The sequence below is a fragment of the Peromyscus eremicus genome, unplaced genomic scaffold (genome assembly GCF_949786415.1).
Source record: "Peromyscus eremicus unplaced genomic scaffold, PerEre_H2_v1 PerEre#2#unplaced_2736, whole genome shotgun sequence".
Lineage (NCBI taxonomy): Eukaryota > Metazoa > Chordata > Mammalia > Rodentia > Cricetidae > Peromyscus > Peromyscus eremicus.
The window spans coordinates 37215-54000 of NW_026736970.1; the positions used below are offsets into that span (position 1 = coordinate 37215).

General features: G+C 35.8%; 1 protein-coding gene across 3 annotated transcripts in view; it reads left to right on the plus strand.

Annotated features, from left to right (window-relative positions):
* The window catches only part of LOC131902134 (POTE ankyrin domain family member B-like), a 46608-nt gene extending 34121 nt beyond the window's left edge, over positions 1-12487 (plus strand). The window contains exons 10-18 of one of the 3 annotated variants that reach the window (XM_059253165.1): positions 1621-1703; positions 3575-3632; positions 5668-5696; positions 5780-5840; positions 8908-8936; positions 9027-9087; positions 10521-10549; positions 10639-10699; positions 12321-12473. In XM_059253165.1, the coding sequence (XP_059109148.1) occupies positions 1621-1703; positions 3575-3632; positions 5668-5696; positions 5780-5840; positions 8908-8936; positions 9027-9087; positions 10521-10549; positions 10639-10699; positions 12321-12430 (521 nt within the window). In that variant the 3' untranslated portion in view covers positions 12431-12473. Of the gene's footprint in view, positions 1-1620; positions 1704-3574; positions 3633-5667; positions 5697-5779; positions 5841-8907; positions 8937-9026; positions 9088-10520; positions 10550-10638; positions 10700-12320 lie in introns of all 3 variants that reach the window. The other 2 variants (XM_059253166.1, XM_059253164.1) reach the window with 2 other exon arrangements.
* The last annotated feature ends 4299 nt before the right edge of the window (positions 12488-16786 follow it).

Sequence of the window (16786 nt, forward strand, 5' to 3'; positions counted from 1 at the left end):
AAGAGTTGCCTTTTATTTTATTTAGCTTTTGATAATTTCATGCTTGTGTACTATATTTACATCATTTTCAGGTGTCTGGCTATTCCTACAACATTTCCTGTGCTCAAGTCCTTAGTAACTATGTGTGTGACTTCTATACTATTAGTAAAGACACACTATTTTTTTTTTTGTGTGTGTGTGTGTATGCGTGCGTACATGCGTGAATATGTGTGTGCATGTGTGTTTGTGTCTCTGTGCGTGTGTGAGTGTGTGTAAGTGCATGCATGCTTGTGTGTATTTGTTTAGTGTGTTGCTTGTATGTACATGTGTTTAGGACTGATCACTGGAATTGCACAACCTATTATCCTACTAGGATGAGCTCATCTCTGGAAAATCACCTGATTTTTCTTTGTTTATCAGTCACTGATTGCCTACAGATCTTCATCTAGGGGTTGTGCATTGTGAGATTTACTTCACCCACAGTAGCATTTCATCAAGTGTTGTCCTTATATAGGTGTCTTTTCAGATATCATACTTTTGAAATTTCGTGGTAGCAATATCTAAGTCATGCATAGAAGATGCTGTGTAGCTTCAAGAGTGCTGGTACTTTGATTTTACAATCTATCTACCCAATTCTTGCTATTTTTCCTGATCTTTAGATTTAGGACTTTGTAAGTGGAGTTGCGGCATATTATGGTCACTCCTTGGAGTCTGATTAATTGTATATACTGTAATACTTTTATGTACTGTGTAAAGTAAATTCTTTGAGGAGAAATGACAGCTACATTCTTCTGTGGTATAACCGTGACTATAAAAACCATATTTAGAACACAGTAAGTATACTGTTATAAGAAAACGGGAGTAATTGATGACTCCTAGTGTTTATGATTTCTCCATCCATGGATAGTTGATTAGTTTCCCAGTACCAGGAATGAATTTCTCATTGAGTGGGTCTCCGGACCGATAGGACAGCTGTTGGTTACCCCAAAAATAAAAGTGTCGCTATCCTACCATGAGCGTTATCTTGCCAGGCCTTTCAACATCTTGGTGGTGGGATTACTGATTGCTTATCTCCCTTGGCACTTTGCATAGCATGTTCTCATAGTAGGAGAGCAGGTTTCTATGTCAGGTCCAGCTAAATTACTCCAAATTCTGTGTCTAAAGTGTGGAGTCTTGAGCAATAGGGCCTTACAACTAAAACTATTTTGCCAGTTTCAATAAAAAAAATTATTTCATAATCCTTCTCCAATTTCTTTAATTTGTACATTTTTGAATGTGCTTGTGGGTGTGAGCACATTATAAATGTTCTGAAAAATGGATGACGTCTGAAAATGTAGATTTTAGAGAGCTTGGTCATTTATGAGAGGTGTGTTACTACTAGATGAATTAGTCAAGTATTTGGATGTCTTGAAGCTGGCAACATGCAGTTTCTGTACAAGTGATATACAGGTATTTCTACAACTTGGGCATTTATCTAAGCATGTAAATATTCATGTATAAAGTACATTTAATTGAAATATTTGATAAGAGTAAATTTTTTTTCTAAATTCTAATTATGAATGTATTTCAGTCTATTGTCATAGAAAATTGTGTATCTAATTGTTATATTTATTTTTTAAATAAAATATGTGGATATGTCAGAAGAACTAGAATTAGAAACAATACCGGATTTAAAACTGGAAAATGAAAATGCTTATAATAAGAATGAAGACTATCAAAAGTTGGTATATAACTATTTAAATTTAAATTTCTCACTTACTACTGTTTGGTTTGATGATCTTACCATAGGCCAAAAGAAACTACACTTCAGGCTACTATATTCAGTCCATCAATGATGATTTAACATTGAAGTGAAAGTCTTTTACCTATTATAAAACACAGGGTATTCTTAGAATCCAGTCACACAGCTAATCATTGTCTTTTATAAGTAATTTAGTAAATAATTATGTGATTATTACTTGTGCTTTATGTTAAGCTCTTTACGTAGCTGGAGAGTCTTATGGCTCTCTATTTAAAATAGTGGATGATATAAAATTGTGACTTCAGAGTTGGATTTATTTCATAAAGTTGATTCTTCCTGCAGAAACTAAATTTGTTATGTGATGATTATACTCAGTTATGTCAAGGAGAAATTTTTTCCTTATGGTCATTGGGTTATTTCAAGGTCCTCATTTGAGAAGATAATATGGACATATAATCAACTAATCTGCCAACAGAAAGAATTTTTGATTCCATAAAAGAGGCTTCGTTGTGAAGGAAAAACTCAACTATTTTGCTCAATTCAATGAAGAAAATTAATTATTTCCACATTATTGTCCAATATGCTTAATTAATATATATATTGGGAGTTGAGTTAATATAGAGAATTCAAATAGATTAAAGACACTATAGTTTCCCTTTTACACAATGTTAGGTACTTACTGAAGTATGAGTATGTTCTGAAGACATTTTTAATATTTTAAACCTACATAAATCTGTATAGTCAATATCTACTCTATGTTGAGAAATCAAGAACTGAGAATTTCAGAGGGAAGCCTAATATGCTATAGTAATAGAACACAAAACAAGTAAAAAGCAACTGTTTTAGTTCAGATAGGTGCATTTTGTCATAAAGAAAACATATGGTACAGAGAGACATTTAGGTAAAATTGTCATTAATACAGGGTAGGAGTGAGAATGGTATTTTGATATCAGAGATCAAAGTATGAAGCCTAACATGTTTTAGAAGATGAGGGAGTGTCCACTCAGTAACTGTCAAATAGGATGGCATTACTGTACATATAGAATAGTGGACAACATATTCTCATAACTTTTAAAATTCTTGAATGACGAGAAAGCAAGATTTGTTGATTCTATTAAACATGCAAAAAATGTGAAATGGTGTTTGGGGAAGATTTCTGTTCATTGAGAAACATTTGCAAAATATTAAAACTGCATAATGGTCTAATGTTATTGTCTAAAGGTAACATAGGAAATAACTTGTCTGCTTATCATTTTGATCCAGATTTACCATCTATAAGAAATTAACGAAATATGTCAGTTTTGTTCGTTCACTTTTACCGAAATTAAGCACATTCTGCCTTCTTCACTACACAATCAGCATGATATAACATGAATGCTTTTTAACATAATACATATCTCCTATCAAGCCTAACCACACAAATAATGTCATTGTATAACACCTCATGATTAATATTAATCGTGTCCTAGAGGAATGGCCTTACTAAAGATGTGAACATTTGTGTCATTAACATTCTCCAACTTTACTAAGAAGAACAAATTAGTTTTATGCATTGTAATATAAAATAATTACTTTTATTGATACATACACATCAGGCATTACTCTGTCTATGGATGTTTTTCCTCTATTCTATATTTCTTGTATGTAATTGGGAAATGAAAGACTTAAACTTGACTGTGTATATAAGATTCTCCATTCAAATACCATGGTTTTTGATATATACTGCATATATTCTCATGAACAATTTTCTTAAAGTCCAATATCATGATATGTTCAGAAATAGAAAATGAGACCTTTTGAAATTACACTACTAATATCACGTGACGGAGTGTCTTTTACCCTAATCCACTGCAGAAAGCTGCCCAGTCATCCAACATAGGAAATGGTCTAGAAGAAAATGAAATAATTCAAGGTAAGAGTCATCATGAAGAGACTTTATGTAAGACAAATGCTGGTATGTTGTGCTACCAAAAGAAATCACTGAATAAATTTACACTTAAATAAAAGACAACAAAAGTGGTAATAAGCCCCATATGTTAATATGCATGAGCGATGTGTAAAATTGAGATACTCCCAGAAGGATCTCTGAGTTCTCTTCTACCTGAGATACCTAAATTGCCCTTTTGTCCATTGACTCAACTAGGTATAACTGAAGGTTTCATGTTTAGCAAAAGATGTCTAATTGGGGCTTTATCTCCTCTTTTATTTGGAGACTCCATTTGGATTTATTTTATATGCATATGTATTTAGAAATATTCTACAGCAGTATGTTTCCATATGGTTTTTCACGTGGACTTTAGTAAATTGTCCATCCCCATATTCCTACCCTAACCTCTCACTTGCATCGCCCTTCCCCCCACTGTCTCTTTACAATTATATATTCTATTTCCCTTTACTTGAACGATCCTCGCAAGCAGTCCCTTACTTGATGCAGAGTCTATGAATTTTAGCACACATGTTGAAGACTTAAATGCTAACACTCACATATAAGGGAAATTATACAGTATTTGACTTTTGGAACTGGGTCTCCTCATTGGTGATGATTTTTTTCTAGCTTCCTACACTTATATGTAAATTTCCTTTTTTTGATAGAAGCAAAACACCCCATCGTGTAAGTTCACCATATTTTCATTATATATTTGCCAGTTAAAGGACATCTAAACTGTTCCCTAAATCTGGCTATTGTAAATAGTCAATAATGAGCATGTATGAGCAGGTATTTATTGTAGTAGGATATAGAGTCCTTTGGGTATATGCCAGATAGATGTATAGGTGGCTTTAGAGAAGGATTAGTAGCCAGCTTCCTGAGAAAATGCCAGAGTCATTTCCTTAATGGCTGTAAAAGTTTACATTCTCATCAGTAATGAGCAAGTGTTCCATTTTCGTCATATCCTCACAAGCATGAGTTGTCATTTGCTTAATTGAACTTTGCCCTTTGGACAGGAGAAAAATGAAATCTCAAAGTACTTTTGGTTTGCATTCTCCTGATAAAGAAAGATGATGAGCATTTCTTTAAAAGTTTGTCAGCAGTTTGTGTTTTATCTTTTAAAAATTGTCTTTGTATTCCCGAACACCATTATCATTGGGTTAGTTGTTTCCTGGGAGTCCAATTTTTCTTCTTTATGTATTTTAGATACTAACTGTACATTAGAGGTTTGAATGATTAAGTTCTTTTCCTATTATGTAGCCTGATGATGGTGTCCTTTGCCATAAAGAAGCTTTCGGTTTCATGTGGTCCCATTTACTAAATTTGGGTCTTAGTGCTGTATTGCAGGTGTTCTGTTCAGAAGTATTTCCTGTACCAGTGAGTTCAAGCCTGTTAAAAACTTTTTCTTCTGTCATATTCAGGGTATCTAGTCTTATTTTGAGATTCATGATCCACTTGGAGTTGAGTTTTGTATGTGTATTCTCCTTCATGTATCCATGAAGTTTGGTAATCTCCATGTATGGAGGCTATTTTTTTATCCAGTGTGTATTTCTAGTTTCTTTATGAAAAATCATGTATTCATAGGTGTTTTGACATTAATTTGATTTCATTGATCAACATGTCTATTTTGATGATAGAATCATGATGTTTTTATTACTCTAGTTCTGTAACAAAACATGCAATCTGGGATAGTGATTTCTCCAGCGTATTTTAGTATTGAGAATCTTCTTAAATCTATCCAAGATTTTTTTGTATTTCCATATGAACCTGAAAGGCTTTTTGATGCTGTTGTGGTTGTTTTTTAAATTTCTCTGAATTTTGATGGGAATTAAATTGAATCTATAGATTTCTTTTGATATATTTCAATATATTTCTTGTCAGCTGCTTTCCTAACCAATAAAATAATAGATGGTTATTTTGAAAGAAGGGAATAGAACTCATTGCCCTCTGAAGCCTTCATAAAGGTAGGTTTGGAATTCTTATTGTGCATAAGATTGACTATACTTTCTTTTTCTTTCAGTTTGGGCTGAAAAATGTCCACATCCAGAGGTAAATGCCTTTTAATATTTATATTGAATATTTATATATTGTTGAAATCCAAAATATTGATTAAATGTCTCTTTTCAAAATAGCTGAGGGATGATTGTCATCTAGTCTCCAGATCCAAGCCTGAAACACAGCAGTCTCAAACAGGTAAATTTTGTAAGTCACTTTCTCCTGATCAATTTATTCTACTACATTTCAAATACACACAGTCTTCCTGATGCCAATTATATCTTGACTATAATGTTGGAAGGTTTTGTCATAAGCAATGCCAACTCACTAGTGGCATACATGCTTCAAAATTATTACATTGACAACATAAAACATTTAGAAATGTCAGCTCAGCTTCAATGTTTAATATTCATGTTGGACTGCCTTATCATTTCCAGTGTGCAATCTCTGTTTATTAGTGACTTGTAGAAGTCAATCATGAGACTAATGAGACTGCCCCAGTGTGTGACCATAATTTCTTGATGGATCTCAGAATGCACACCTACACACATAGCTATCTGTAAGGACAAGGCAGAAACTTATTTGAGCTCAGAGATTCTGATCTGGACTGGACAAACAGCAATGTACAATATCTTCAGGAAAGAAAATCAATTTTTGTGTTGCTCTAGAACTCATAGTACACTGCTTCACTTCACTCATAGTGCATTGTAATTTAATTACAAGGAATAGGAAATGCATTTAGAATTCTTATCTACAGTCTATTTCAATAACACAGCATACACTATCATATAGTGGAGCAGTCATTGACAATCCCAAAGCTTACATAGATATCTTGCCATAGGAAACTTTCAGCTTCATGTGGTCCCATTTATTAAGTGTGGGTCTTAGTGCCTGTGCTACAGGTGTCCTATTCAAAAAGTCTTTTCCTGTACCAATGAATTCAAGCCTATTACACACTTTCTCTTCTGTTATATTCAGTGTCTCTGGTCTTATTTAGAGATCCTTGATTCATTTGGAATTAAGTTTTTATTTAGGGTAGTAAATACAGATCTCTGTGCAGTTTTCTCCATGCAGCAATCAAGATTAGTTCATTACCATGTGTGGAAGATGTTTTTTACCCAGTGTATATTTCCGGTTTCTATATGAAAAATCATGTGTCCATTGGTGTGTGGACCTCCATTTGGTGTTTAGTTTGATTAACTGATCAACATGTCTATTGTGATGCTAGAACCATGCTGTTTTTATTAGTCTACCTCTGTAACAAATCATGAACTCTAAGATAGTGGTTTCTCCATCCTCTTTTCATATTAAGTATCCTTTTATCTCTATTCAGTGTTGTCTTTCATTATTTTGTTCTTTTTTTATTTAAAATTTTATTTTACATACCAACCACAGATCCCCCTCTCATCCCTCTTCCGACTCCCCTCCAGTATACCCCCAGCCCCTCCTCCAAAAAAGTGTTAGGTCTCCCGTGGGGAGTCAGCAAATCCTGGTACATTCAGTTGAGGCAGGATCAAGCACCTCCACACTGCAACAAGGCTGAGCTAGGCATCCCACTATAGGTAATGGGCTCCAGATTGCCAGCACATGCACCAGGTATAGATCCTGATCCCATTACCAGGGGGCCTTCAAACAGACCAAGCTACACAACTGTCTCCCATATGCAGAGGGGCTAGTCCAGTCTCATGCTGGTTCCACAGCTGTTGGTCTAAAGTTCCTGAGTTCCTACAAACATGGTTTAGTTGTCTCTGTAGATTTCCCTACAAATCTTGACCCCGCCCCCCTTGCTCATAGAATCCTCTTCCCTCTTCTCTACTGGACTCCCAGAGTTCAGCCTGGTGCTTGGTTGTGGATCTCTGCATCTGCTTCCATCAATTACTGGATGAAGGCTCTATGATGACAGTTAGGGAATTCACCAATCTGAATACCAGGGTAGGCCAGTTCAGGCACCCTATCCACTATTGCCAGTCTTCTAATCTGGGGTCATCCTTGTGGATTCCTAGAAATTTCCCTAGCACCAGGTTTCTCCCTTACCCCATAATGTCTCCCTCTATCAAGATATCTCTTTCATTGCTCTCCCACTCTGTCCCTCTCCCAGCTCAGCCATCCCATCATCCCCTCATGTTCTCTTCCTCTATCCCATCCCCTTTATTGCTCCCCATCCCCACTTTACTCATGGAGATCTCCTCTGTTTCTCCTTCCCATGGCAATCCATGTGTCCCTCTTAGGCTCCTCGTTTCCTAGCTTCTTTGGAGCTGTGGGTTGTAGTCTGATTATTTTTTTTCTTTACATCTGGTATCCACTGATGAGTGATTACATATCATGTTTGTCTTTCTGAGCCTGGGTTACCTCACCACAGGAGTCTTGCCTGCTGGTCTACAACTGGGGCTACAATGGGTGGGGGTAAGGGGGCTTGGGTTGTGCCTCTGAAGCAGGGTGACCGGCTGGGAGTACAGTAAGTCATCTCTTGGTCCAATGGGAGCCAGCCAAGTCTGTGTCTCAGGGAACAGCTATGGTCTTGGGGGATGGGTGGATTTGGGAGAGCAAGTGGGACTTGTAGATAACAGAGTCTTATGTGGAGTGGAGGTAGTTAGTTCTGCCTGCAGGAGACTTTCCAACTGGCCTGAAATTGGGGCTGCAATGGGTGGGGGAATGGGGGCATGGGTTGTGCCCCTGGGCCTAAGGCCTAGAGGCTGGGTGACTGGCTGGAAGAACAATGATTCACCTCTTGGTTCAATTGGAGCTAGCAGAGTGTGTGTCTCAGGGAGCAGCTGCAGTCTTGGTGCAGTGGGTAGGCTTAGAGGGACAGAGTAGGACTTGTGATTAAAGGATCTGATGGGGTGGTGGGAATCAGACCTGCCTGCAGGAGTGTTGCCTGCTGGCCTGTAACTGCGCCTAGGAGAACGGGGACAATCTGAGCTGGTGGAGTCTCTCCATTCTTTTGTTTGGTTTTTTATTTTTTTATTTTTATTTTTTGGATTTCCATATGAACCTGAAAGGTGTTTAGACGCTGTTGTGGTTGGTTTTTCTTTTTTTCAATTTTTCTGACAAATTATATTAGAATTTTGATGGCTCTTGCACTGAATCTTTAAGTTGCTTTGCTAAGTTTCGGTATATTTATGTCAGTTTTTGTCCTAAGCAGTAAAATAATAGGAGTTTATTATGAAAGAAGGGAATGAAATCTCACTGCCATCTGAAGCCTACATAAAGGTAGTTTTGGTGATCTCGTTGTGCATGAGACTGACTCTACATTTTTCTCTTTCAGTTTGGGCTGAAAAATGTCCACACCCAGAGGTAAATGCTTTTTAATAGTAATATTGAATAATTACATCTTGATTGAAGTCCAAAATATTGATTAAATATCTCATTTCAAAATCCATTCAGCAGAGGGATTATTCTCATCGAATTTCCAAACCCAAGTCTGAAACACAGCAATCTCAAGCAGGTAAATTTTGTAAGTCACATTCTCCTGATCAAGGTATTTTAATAAATTTCAAAAGCACACAGTCTTCCTGATGCCAATTATATCTTGATGATGGTGATGGTAGACTTTGACATACGCAATGCCATCTGATAGTGGCATACATGCTGGAAAATATATTACATTGGAAATATAAAAAATTTGCAAAATAAGCTCAGCTTTAATATTTAATACTCATGATCTAAGGCCTTATCCTTTCCAGTGTGCAAGCTCTCTGTTTATTAGTTACTTATAGAAGTCAATCGTGAGACTAATGAGATTTCTCCAATGTCTATGATTTCTTGATACCTGGGTCTCAGAATGAACACCTGTTGTACCCAAAGTTACCAGAAAGGGCAAAGCAAAAATATATGTGAACTCAGAGATTCTGTTCTGCACTGGACAGCCAGCAGTATACCACATCTTCAGAAAATAAAATCAAGTTTTGTTTTGTTCTAGAATTTATAATGTATATCTTACCTTCATCTGTACTGCACTGTAATTTAGTAACAAGAAATAGGAAATGTATTTAGAATTCATATCTATAATTTATTTCAATAACACTATCATATGATGGAGTGATTATTTAAAATCCCATAACTGGTATACATATCTTGCCATAAAGAAGCTTTTAGCTTCATGTGGTCCCATTTATTAAATGTAGGTCTTAGTGCCTGTGCCACAGGTGTCCTATTCAGAAAGTGTTTTTCCTGTACCAGTCAGTTCAAGCCTATTACACACTTTGTCTTCTGTCTTACTCAGGGTCTCTGGTCTCATTTTGAGATCCTTGATCCACTTGGAGTTGAGTTTTATTCAGGGTTAGAAATACAGTTCTCTGTGCATTCTTCTTGAAGCCATAAAGTTTGGTGAGCACCATGTATTGAAGCTGGTTTTTTCCAGCGTGTCTTTCTAGTTTCTTTATCAAAAATAGTGTCCATAGGTGTGTGGACTTACGTTTGGTGTTCAGTTAGATTTCATTGATCAACACATATACTGTGATGCTAAAACCAAGATGTTTTTATTACTCTAGACCTGTAAAAATCATGAAATCTGGGGTGGTGGTTTCTCCAACTCTTTTTGTATTGGGGTTTGTTTTACCTCTCTCCAGGGTTTTTTCTTTGTTCATTTGTTTTTATTTCTATGTGGAGCTGAAAGGCTTTTTCATGCTGGTGTGGTTATTTTTTTTTCAATTTCTCTGACTAATTATGTTGTAGTTTTGATGAGAATTACATTAAATCTATAGATTGCTTTGAGAATGTTTCAGTCATTTCTGTCAGCTGTTGTCCTAACCAGTAAACTAATAGGTGTTTATTTAGGAAGAAGGGAATAAGAACTCACTGCCATCCAAAGCCTATATAAAGTTACTTTTGTAGTTCCCATTGTGTAGGAGATTAATAAATTTATCCTTTTTCTTTTAGTGTGGGCTGAAAAATGTCCTCACTCAGAGGTAAATGACTTTTAAAATTTATATTAAATGATTAATATTTATTGAATTCCAAAACATTAATTAAGTATCTCATTTGAAAATCCATTCAGCTGAGGGATTATTCACGTCCAATCTCCAAACCTGAGTCTCTACCACACCAATCTCAACCAGGTAAATTTCGTATGTCATATTCTTCTGATCAGTTTATTTTAATACATTTCAAATGCACACAGACTTCCTGATGCCCATTATATCTTGATGATGGTGATGATAGGGTTTGACATAAGCAATGCCATCTTACTAGTGGCAGACATGCTTCAAAAACATTCACAAGGACAATATGAATTATTAGTAAATGTAAGCACAGCTTCAATGTTTAATACCCAGGTTCACTCACATTAACCTTTCCAGTGTGCAAATTCCCTGTTTATTAGTGACTTCTATAAGTCAATCATGAGACTAATGTGACTTCCCTAAAGTTTGAACATCATTTCTGGACACCTAGGTCTCAAAACGCACACCTATAGTAAAGCTCCCTGAAAGGTCAGGGCAGAGACATGTTGAGCTCAGAGATTCTGTTCTGGGCTGGACAAACAGCAATATACCACCTCTTCAGAAAAGAAAATCAATTTTTGTGTTGTTTATAACTCATAGTGCACTGCCTTCCTCCATCTGCAGAGCATTGTAATTGATTTACAAGGAATAGGAATGGCATTTTCAAACCATATCTATAATCTATTTCAATAAATTAGGGTACACTCACATATGGCAGTTCAGTCACTGAAAATCTCATTACTTATATGCACATCTTGTTTGCTTTTACAACTTTTTATTTCTCTGTACTCTATTGTCTGAAACTCATCTCTCTGTGTTTATATCAGTAAAGAAACCATGTCTGCCATGGCTTACTTACTTTCAAAACTTAAAAGTCAAAACCTATCAGAATCACACAAAGTAATTAAAAGAAAACAGGAAACAAAAGCAAATGAGATCTTCCGATCTTAGAATAACCTTTAATATAGTTTCTACATGTCAAGGAGAAAAACGGATACAACCGTAACAAAGTGGGTTCAAGTTGAAGTCCAAAAGAAGAGTTTAAGCATTATCTTAAGCTAGGGTAGCTACATCAATACCCATTTTTCTTGGGAAAAAAGGATGTACAGTACAAAATGACTCCATGTGATAAAGTGAGTCATAAAAGAGCAATTTGTCGGGCGGTGGTGCCTTTAATCCCAGCACTTGGGAGGCAGAGGCAGGCAGATCTCTGTGAGTTCGACACCAGCCTGGTCTACAGAGCGAGTTCCAGGAAAGGCTCCAAAGCTACACAGAGAAACCCTGTCTCAAAAAACCAAAAAAAAAAAAAGGAGCAGTTTCAGTGCAGAGCAAAAGCATGTTATCCTGTTCACAGAAAAATGTGTGGTAAACCAAGTACCATTTGGGGGAAGTGAACAGTGAGTTACTTAAGTTACTCTTGCAAGGCAAGGATAGTTTACAGGATGAAAATGTTATTTTCCACAGTTCCTTCATATGTGGATGTAAGCATATAGGTCATTTATGAGTTTCCTGACAAATCATATGAAGCATGTATATGACTCAAAACTGGCCAATATGTAGTACCTGTCCAAGTGTTGATTTGTCTACAATTACAAGTTTTCTTGAGGATGTAAATATACACCTATACCATGTGGTTAATTGAAATAACATATAAAAAATAAAACCCTAACTTTACATTATTTCTATTTTTATAGAGTATTATTTTGCCTAATTGTTGTTCATATTTTTTATGTAAAAGATATAATATTTTCAGAAGAACTAGAAGAAGAAATAACAGAATTTAAAGTGGAAAATGAGAGAAGTTTTGATAAGAGTGCAGAAAATCAAGAATTTGTACGTAAAATTTAAATTTAAATTTCTCATTTCCTATTGTTTGCTTCAATGACTTTGCCATAGACTCACATGCTACATTTTAAACCACGTTATTCAGTCAAAAAATTAATAATCGAGTAATACAATGAAAACATTTAATCTATTCTTAATTACAAAGTATTCTTAGAATGCCATGACATTGCTAAATATTTCCTTTGATGTCTAGTAAGTAAGTTTCTGATAATTGTAATTGCTCTATTTTTAATGTATTTACACACCAGCGTAAAGACAAGACTCAATGTGAATATCATGGATTGGTTTTTGAAGTAACAATGCATTCTTTATATTCTACATACCCTCTCTCATGTGTACAATGTGTAAAGATTTTTAACCATTCTTCCATGCTGCCTTGTCAATCACTTTATGGTGTCCTTTGCTGCACAGAAGATTTTTAGTTTCATGGGATCCCATTTATTACTTTGGTAATTACTTGTTTATAGTGTCTGTACCAGTGACCTGCTCAGAAAGTATTTAGCTATACCAAAGAATTAATCATTAATCTGTAACATTTGGGCCTTGTGTTGAGATACCTGGATCATTGGAAGCTGAGTTTTATGCAGGGTGAGAGATAAGGCTCTAACTTCATTCATCCACCTATAGTCCAATCTGTCCAATGTGACTGGCACCATTTGTTTTCTACAATGTGAATCGTTGGCCTCTTTTACAAAAATTAAGAGACTGCAGGACTGTGGGCTTATATGTGGGTCATTAGTTTTCTACCACCAATCAATGTTTGTTTGGGGACCACTGCCATACTCTATTTATTACTTCAATTGGTTATCGTAACTTGAAATCTGGAATGGTGATGCTTCCATAAGTTTTTGTTTTTGTTCTTTTTAGTTTGCTTTGTTTTTGTTTCATGGTTCAAAATTGTTTCAGCTATTCTTGGTCTTTTGGGTTTCCGTTTGGGATTTAAAATTTCTTTTTCATTTTCTATGAACATTGAACTGGAAATTTTATGTGGACCATGTGGTGTTCATATATCGCTTTTATTAGGATGACCAGTTTCACAATATTAACCCTACAATAATGATCACAGAAGGTCTTTGCAAGTTATCGAAATATCTTCAGTTTTTTATTTTCACTTTCTTACTGCTTTCATTGTTGAAGTTTCACTTTTTGGTGACATTTATCCTAATTCATTACACTTTGAGATTATTTGGAATAGCATGGTTTTCTTGATTTTATTCTCAGTATGTGCAGTATTTTTAGGTAGGCTACTGATTTGGAGGCTCAGATTAAAACCTGTTACTTTGCTAAATGTATTTATCAGCCATTGGAGTTTTCTGGGCAAAATATGTTTTTTTATAGAATCATATTATTACAAATGAAAATATTTTCACCTCTTGGTTTCTTTCATGTATCTTGTCTTGTCTTACTCTTCTAGTTAAGACTTCTAGTACTATATTGAACAGAAGGAGGAAGCGTGGTCATCCTTGTCAGGTTCCTGATTTTAGAAGGAATGATTTGAGTGTTAACAATATGTTAGTTGTGTGTTTGCTTTTTATCGGCTTTATTATGCAGAAATATGTCCTTTTCATTCTTAGACTCTCTGAGATTTTTATCATAAAGTGACAATCAATATTGTCAAAGACCCTTTCTGTATCTAATGACATAATCATGTGCTATTTGTCCTTGAGTCTGTTTCTGTAATGGATGGTGTGAAAGTGCTATCCTCTAAATTGAATTCATTAGATAAGTTCTTCCTATTTTATTGGTTTGTGCCCTCAGTTCAGTTATTTCCTGCAGTCTACTCCTCTTGGTGTGCTTGTTGCAGAGCTTTCAGGTGTTCTCTTAAGTCTCTAAAATGAGATCTCTCAAAATTCATTATGAAGGCAGTTGGTGCTATGAACTTTCCTTTTAACAACCCGTGCAATGTGTTCCATACATGTGAATATGTTGTGCATTAACTTTTATTGAATTTGAGGAAGTCTTTAATTTCTTTCTTATCTCTGCCTTGACCCAGTGGTAATTCACTGGAGAGTTGTTCTGTTTCCATGAATTTTTAGACTTTCTCTTGTTTCTGTTGTTGTTGAAATTCAACTTTAATCCATGTGGTTTGATAGGATGCAGGGAGTGTGTTTCAATTTATTTGTATCTGACAAAACTTGCTTTGTGACTGAATATGTTGTCAATTTGGAGAGTGTTCCATGAGGTGCTGAGAAATGTCTTCATTTGTGTTTGGATGAAATGGTCTCAGGAGATCTGTTGGGTCCATGTGAGTCATAATGTCTTTTAGCTCCAGTATTTGATTGGAATGGACTCAAAGACTCAGTGGTAAATCCATAAATGTATGGATATTGAATTTCAACCAAGAAGCCAAAATAATACAATGGAAAAAAGAAAGCATCTTCAACAAATGGTGCTGCTATAACTGAATGTTGACATGTAGAAGAATGCAAATAGATTCCTATGTATCATCCTGCACAAAACTCAAGTCCAGTTGGATCAAAGACCTCAACATAAATCTAGTTACACTGAACCTGATAAAAGAGAAATTGGGAAATAATCTTGAATCCATTGGCACATGAGACAACTTTTTGAATAGAATACCAGTAGAGCAGACACAAAGGTCAATAATTAACAAATGGAGCCTCAAGAAACTGAAAATCTTTTCTAAGGCAAAGGGCACCATCAATGGTAAAAAAATGACAGCCTACAGAATGAGATAAGATCTTCACCAACCTCACTTCTAAAAGAGAAAATAGTTCCAAAATATATAAACAAACACTCAGGAAATTACACATCAATAAACCAAATAACTCAATTAAAAACAGGACACAGATCTAATCAGAGAATTCTCTGTAGAAGAATCTCAAATGGCCAAGAAACAGTTACAATAGAGTCCATCTTACACCTATCAAGATGGCTAAGACCTAAAACCAAAGTGACAGCTCGTGATGGAAAGGATGTGGAGCAACAGGAACACTTCTCTCTTGGTGGTGGAAGTGGAAACTTGTACAACCACTTTGGACATCACTATGGGGATTTCTCAAAAAATTGAGAATCCATCTACCTCCAGACGCAGCTATAACAATGTTGGGTATATTCCAAGGCACACTTAATCATACCACAAGGACTCTTACACAACTGTGATCAGAGTTACTTTTTTCATAACAGACTAGACCTCAATACAAGCTAGATGTCCAACAACACAAGAAAAGATATAGAAAATGTGGTACATTTACATAATGGAGTATTACTCATCTGTTAAAAAACTGACATCATTAAACTGGCATGCCATGTTGATATGCAATGCTTTGTTGATACTCATGGAAAATTTGCCCTTTCTTAAACAAAAGGGAGGAGGAGTTGATGGGGGGTGGGAACAGAAAGTGAATGGAGGTGAGGGACTGAAAGGCAGGTGAAGAGAGAGCAGAAACTGTGGTTAGGATGTAAAACAAACAAACAAACAAATAAATAAATAAAAGAATCAAAAACAAACAAAAACCAAAATCAAACCAAAAAAAGAAAAAGGAAAGAAATTTGCAGGCAAATGTGTGGAACTGGAAAAAATCATCTTGAGTGAGGTACCCAGAGCCAGAATACAAACTTGATTGTGCCCTAGCTCAATTGTCATCAGACAGGCTTCACCCAACACCTGAAGGAAACAGATACAGAGACCTGCAGCCAAAATTTAGGCCTAGCCTGGGGGAATCCTGCTGAATAATGGGAGGAAGGATTATAGGAGTCAGAGGGGTCAAGGACATCACATGAAAACCCACAGAATCCACTAACCTGGCCTCATAGGAGCTCATTGAGACTGAAATGACATCCAGAGTGCCTTCATGGACTGACCTAGGCCCTCTGCATATAAGTGGCAGTTGGGTAGATCTTCCTTCTTGTAGTACTCTTAAAAGTGAAAGCAGAACTTTTCTCTAATTGTTTTGCTGGCTTTAGGGATCTATTCTTCATACTTGGGTCCCTTGCCCAGCCTTAAAGCAAGCATTTGTGCTTAGTCTTACTGGAACTTGTTATGCCATGTTTTGTTGATATTCATGGGAAGCCTGCCTTTTTATGAATAGAAACTGAGTAGTGCATGGGGGACAGTGTAGGGAGAGACACAGGAAGTAGAGGTGGGGTGGAAAGCTGTGGTTGGGATGTGAAATAAATAAATAAATTTAAAATAATACCAAAAAGTTGTAATTCACATGTAGGGAATATTTACTATATGCTGTGATATTAAGCCCTGGATATTACAGATCAGGAGAGCAACCAACAGAATTTACAAGAGCCTTTGAATAGAGATTCAAAAATACTCAATAAAATAACTTTCAAAGCTAAAATAGACACACACCAAAATGATGATCTGCTGTGGGATGTTCTGTATGG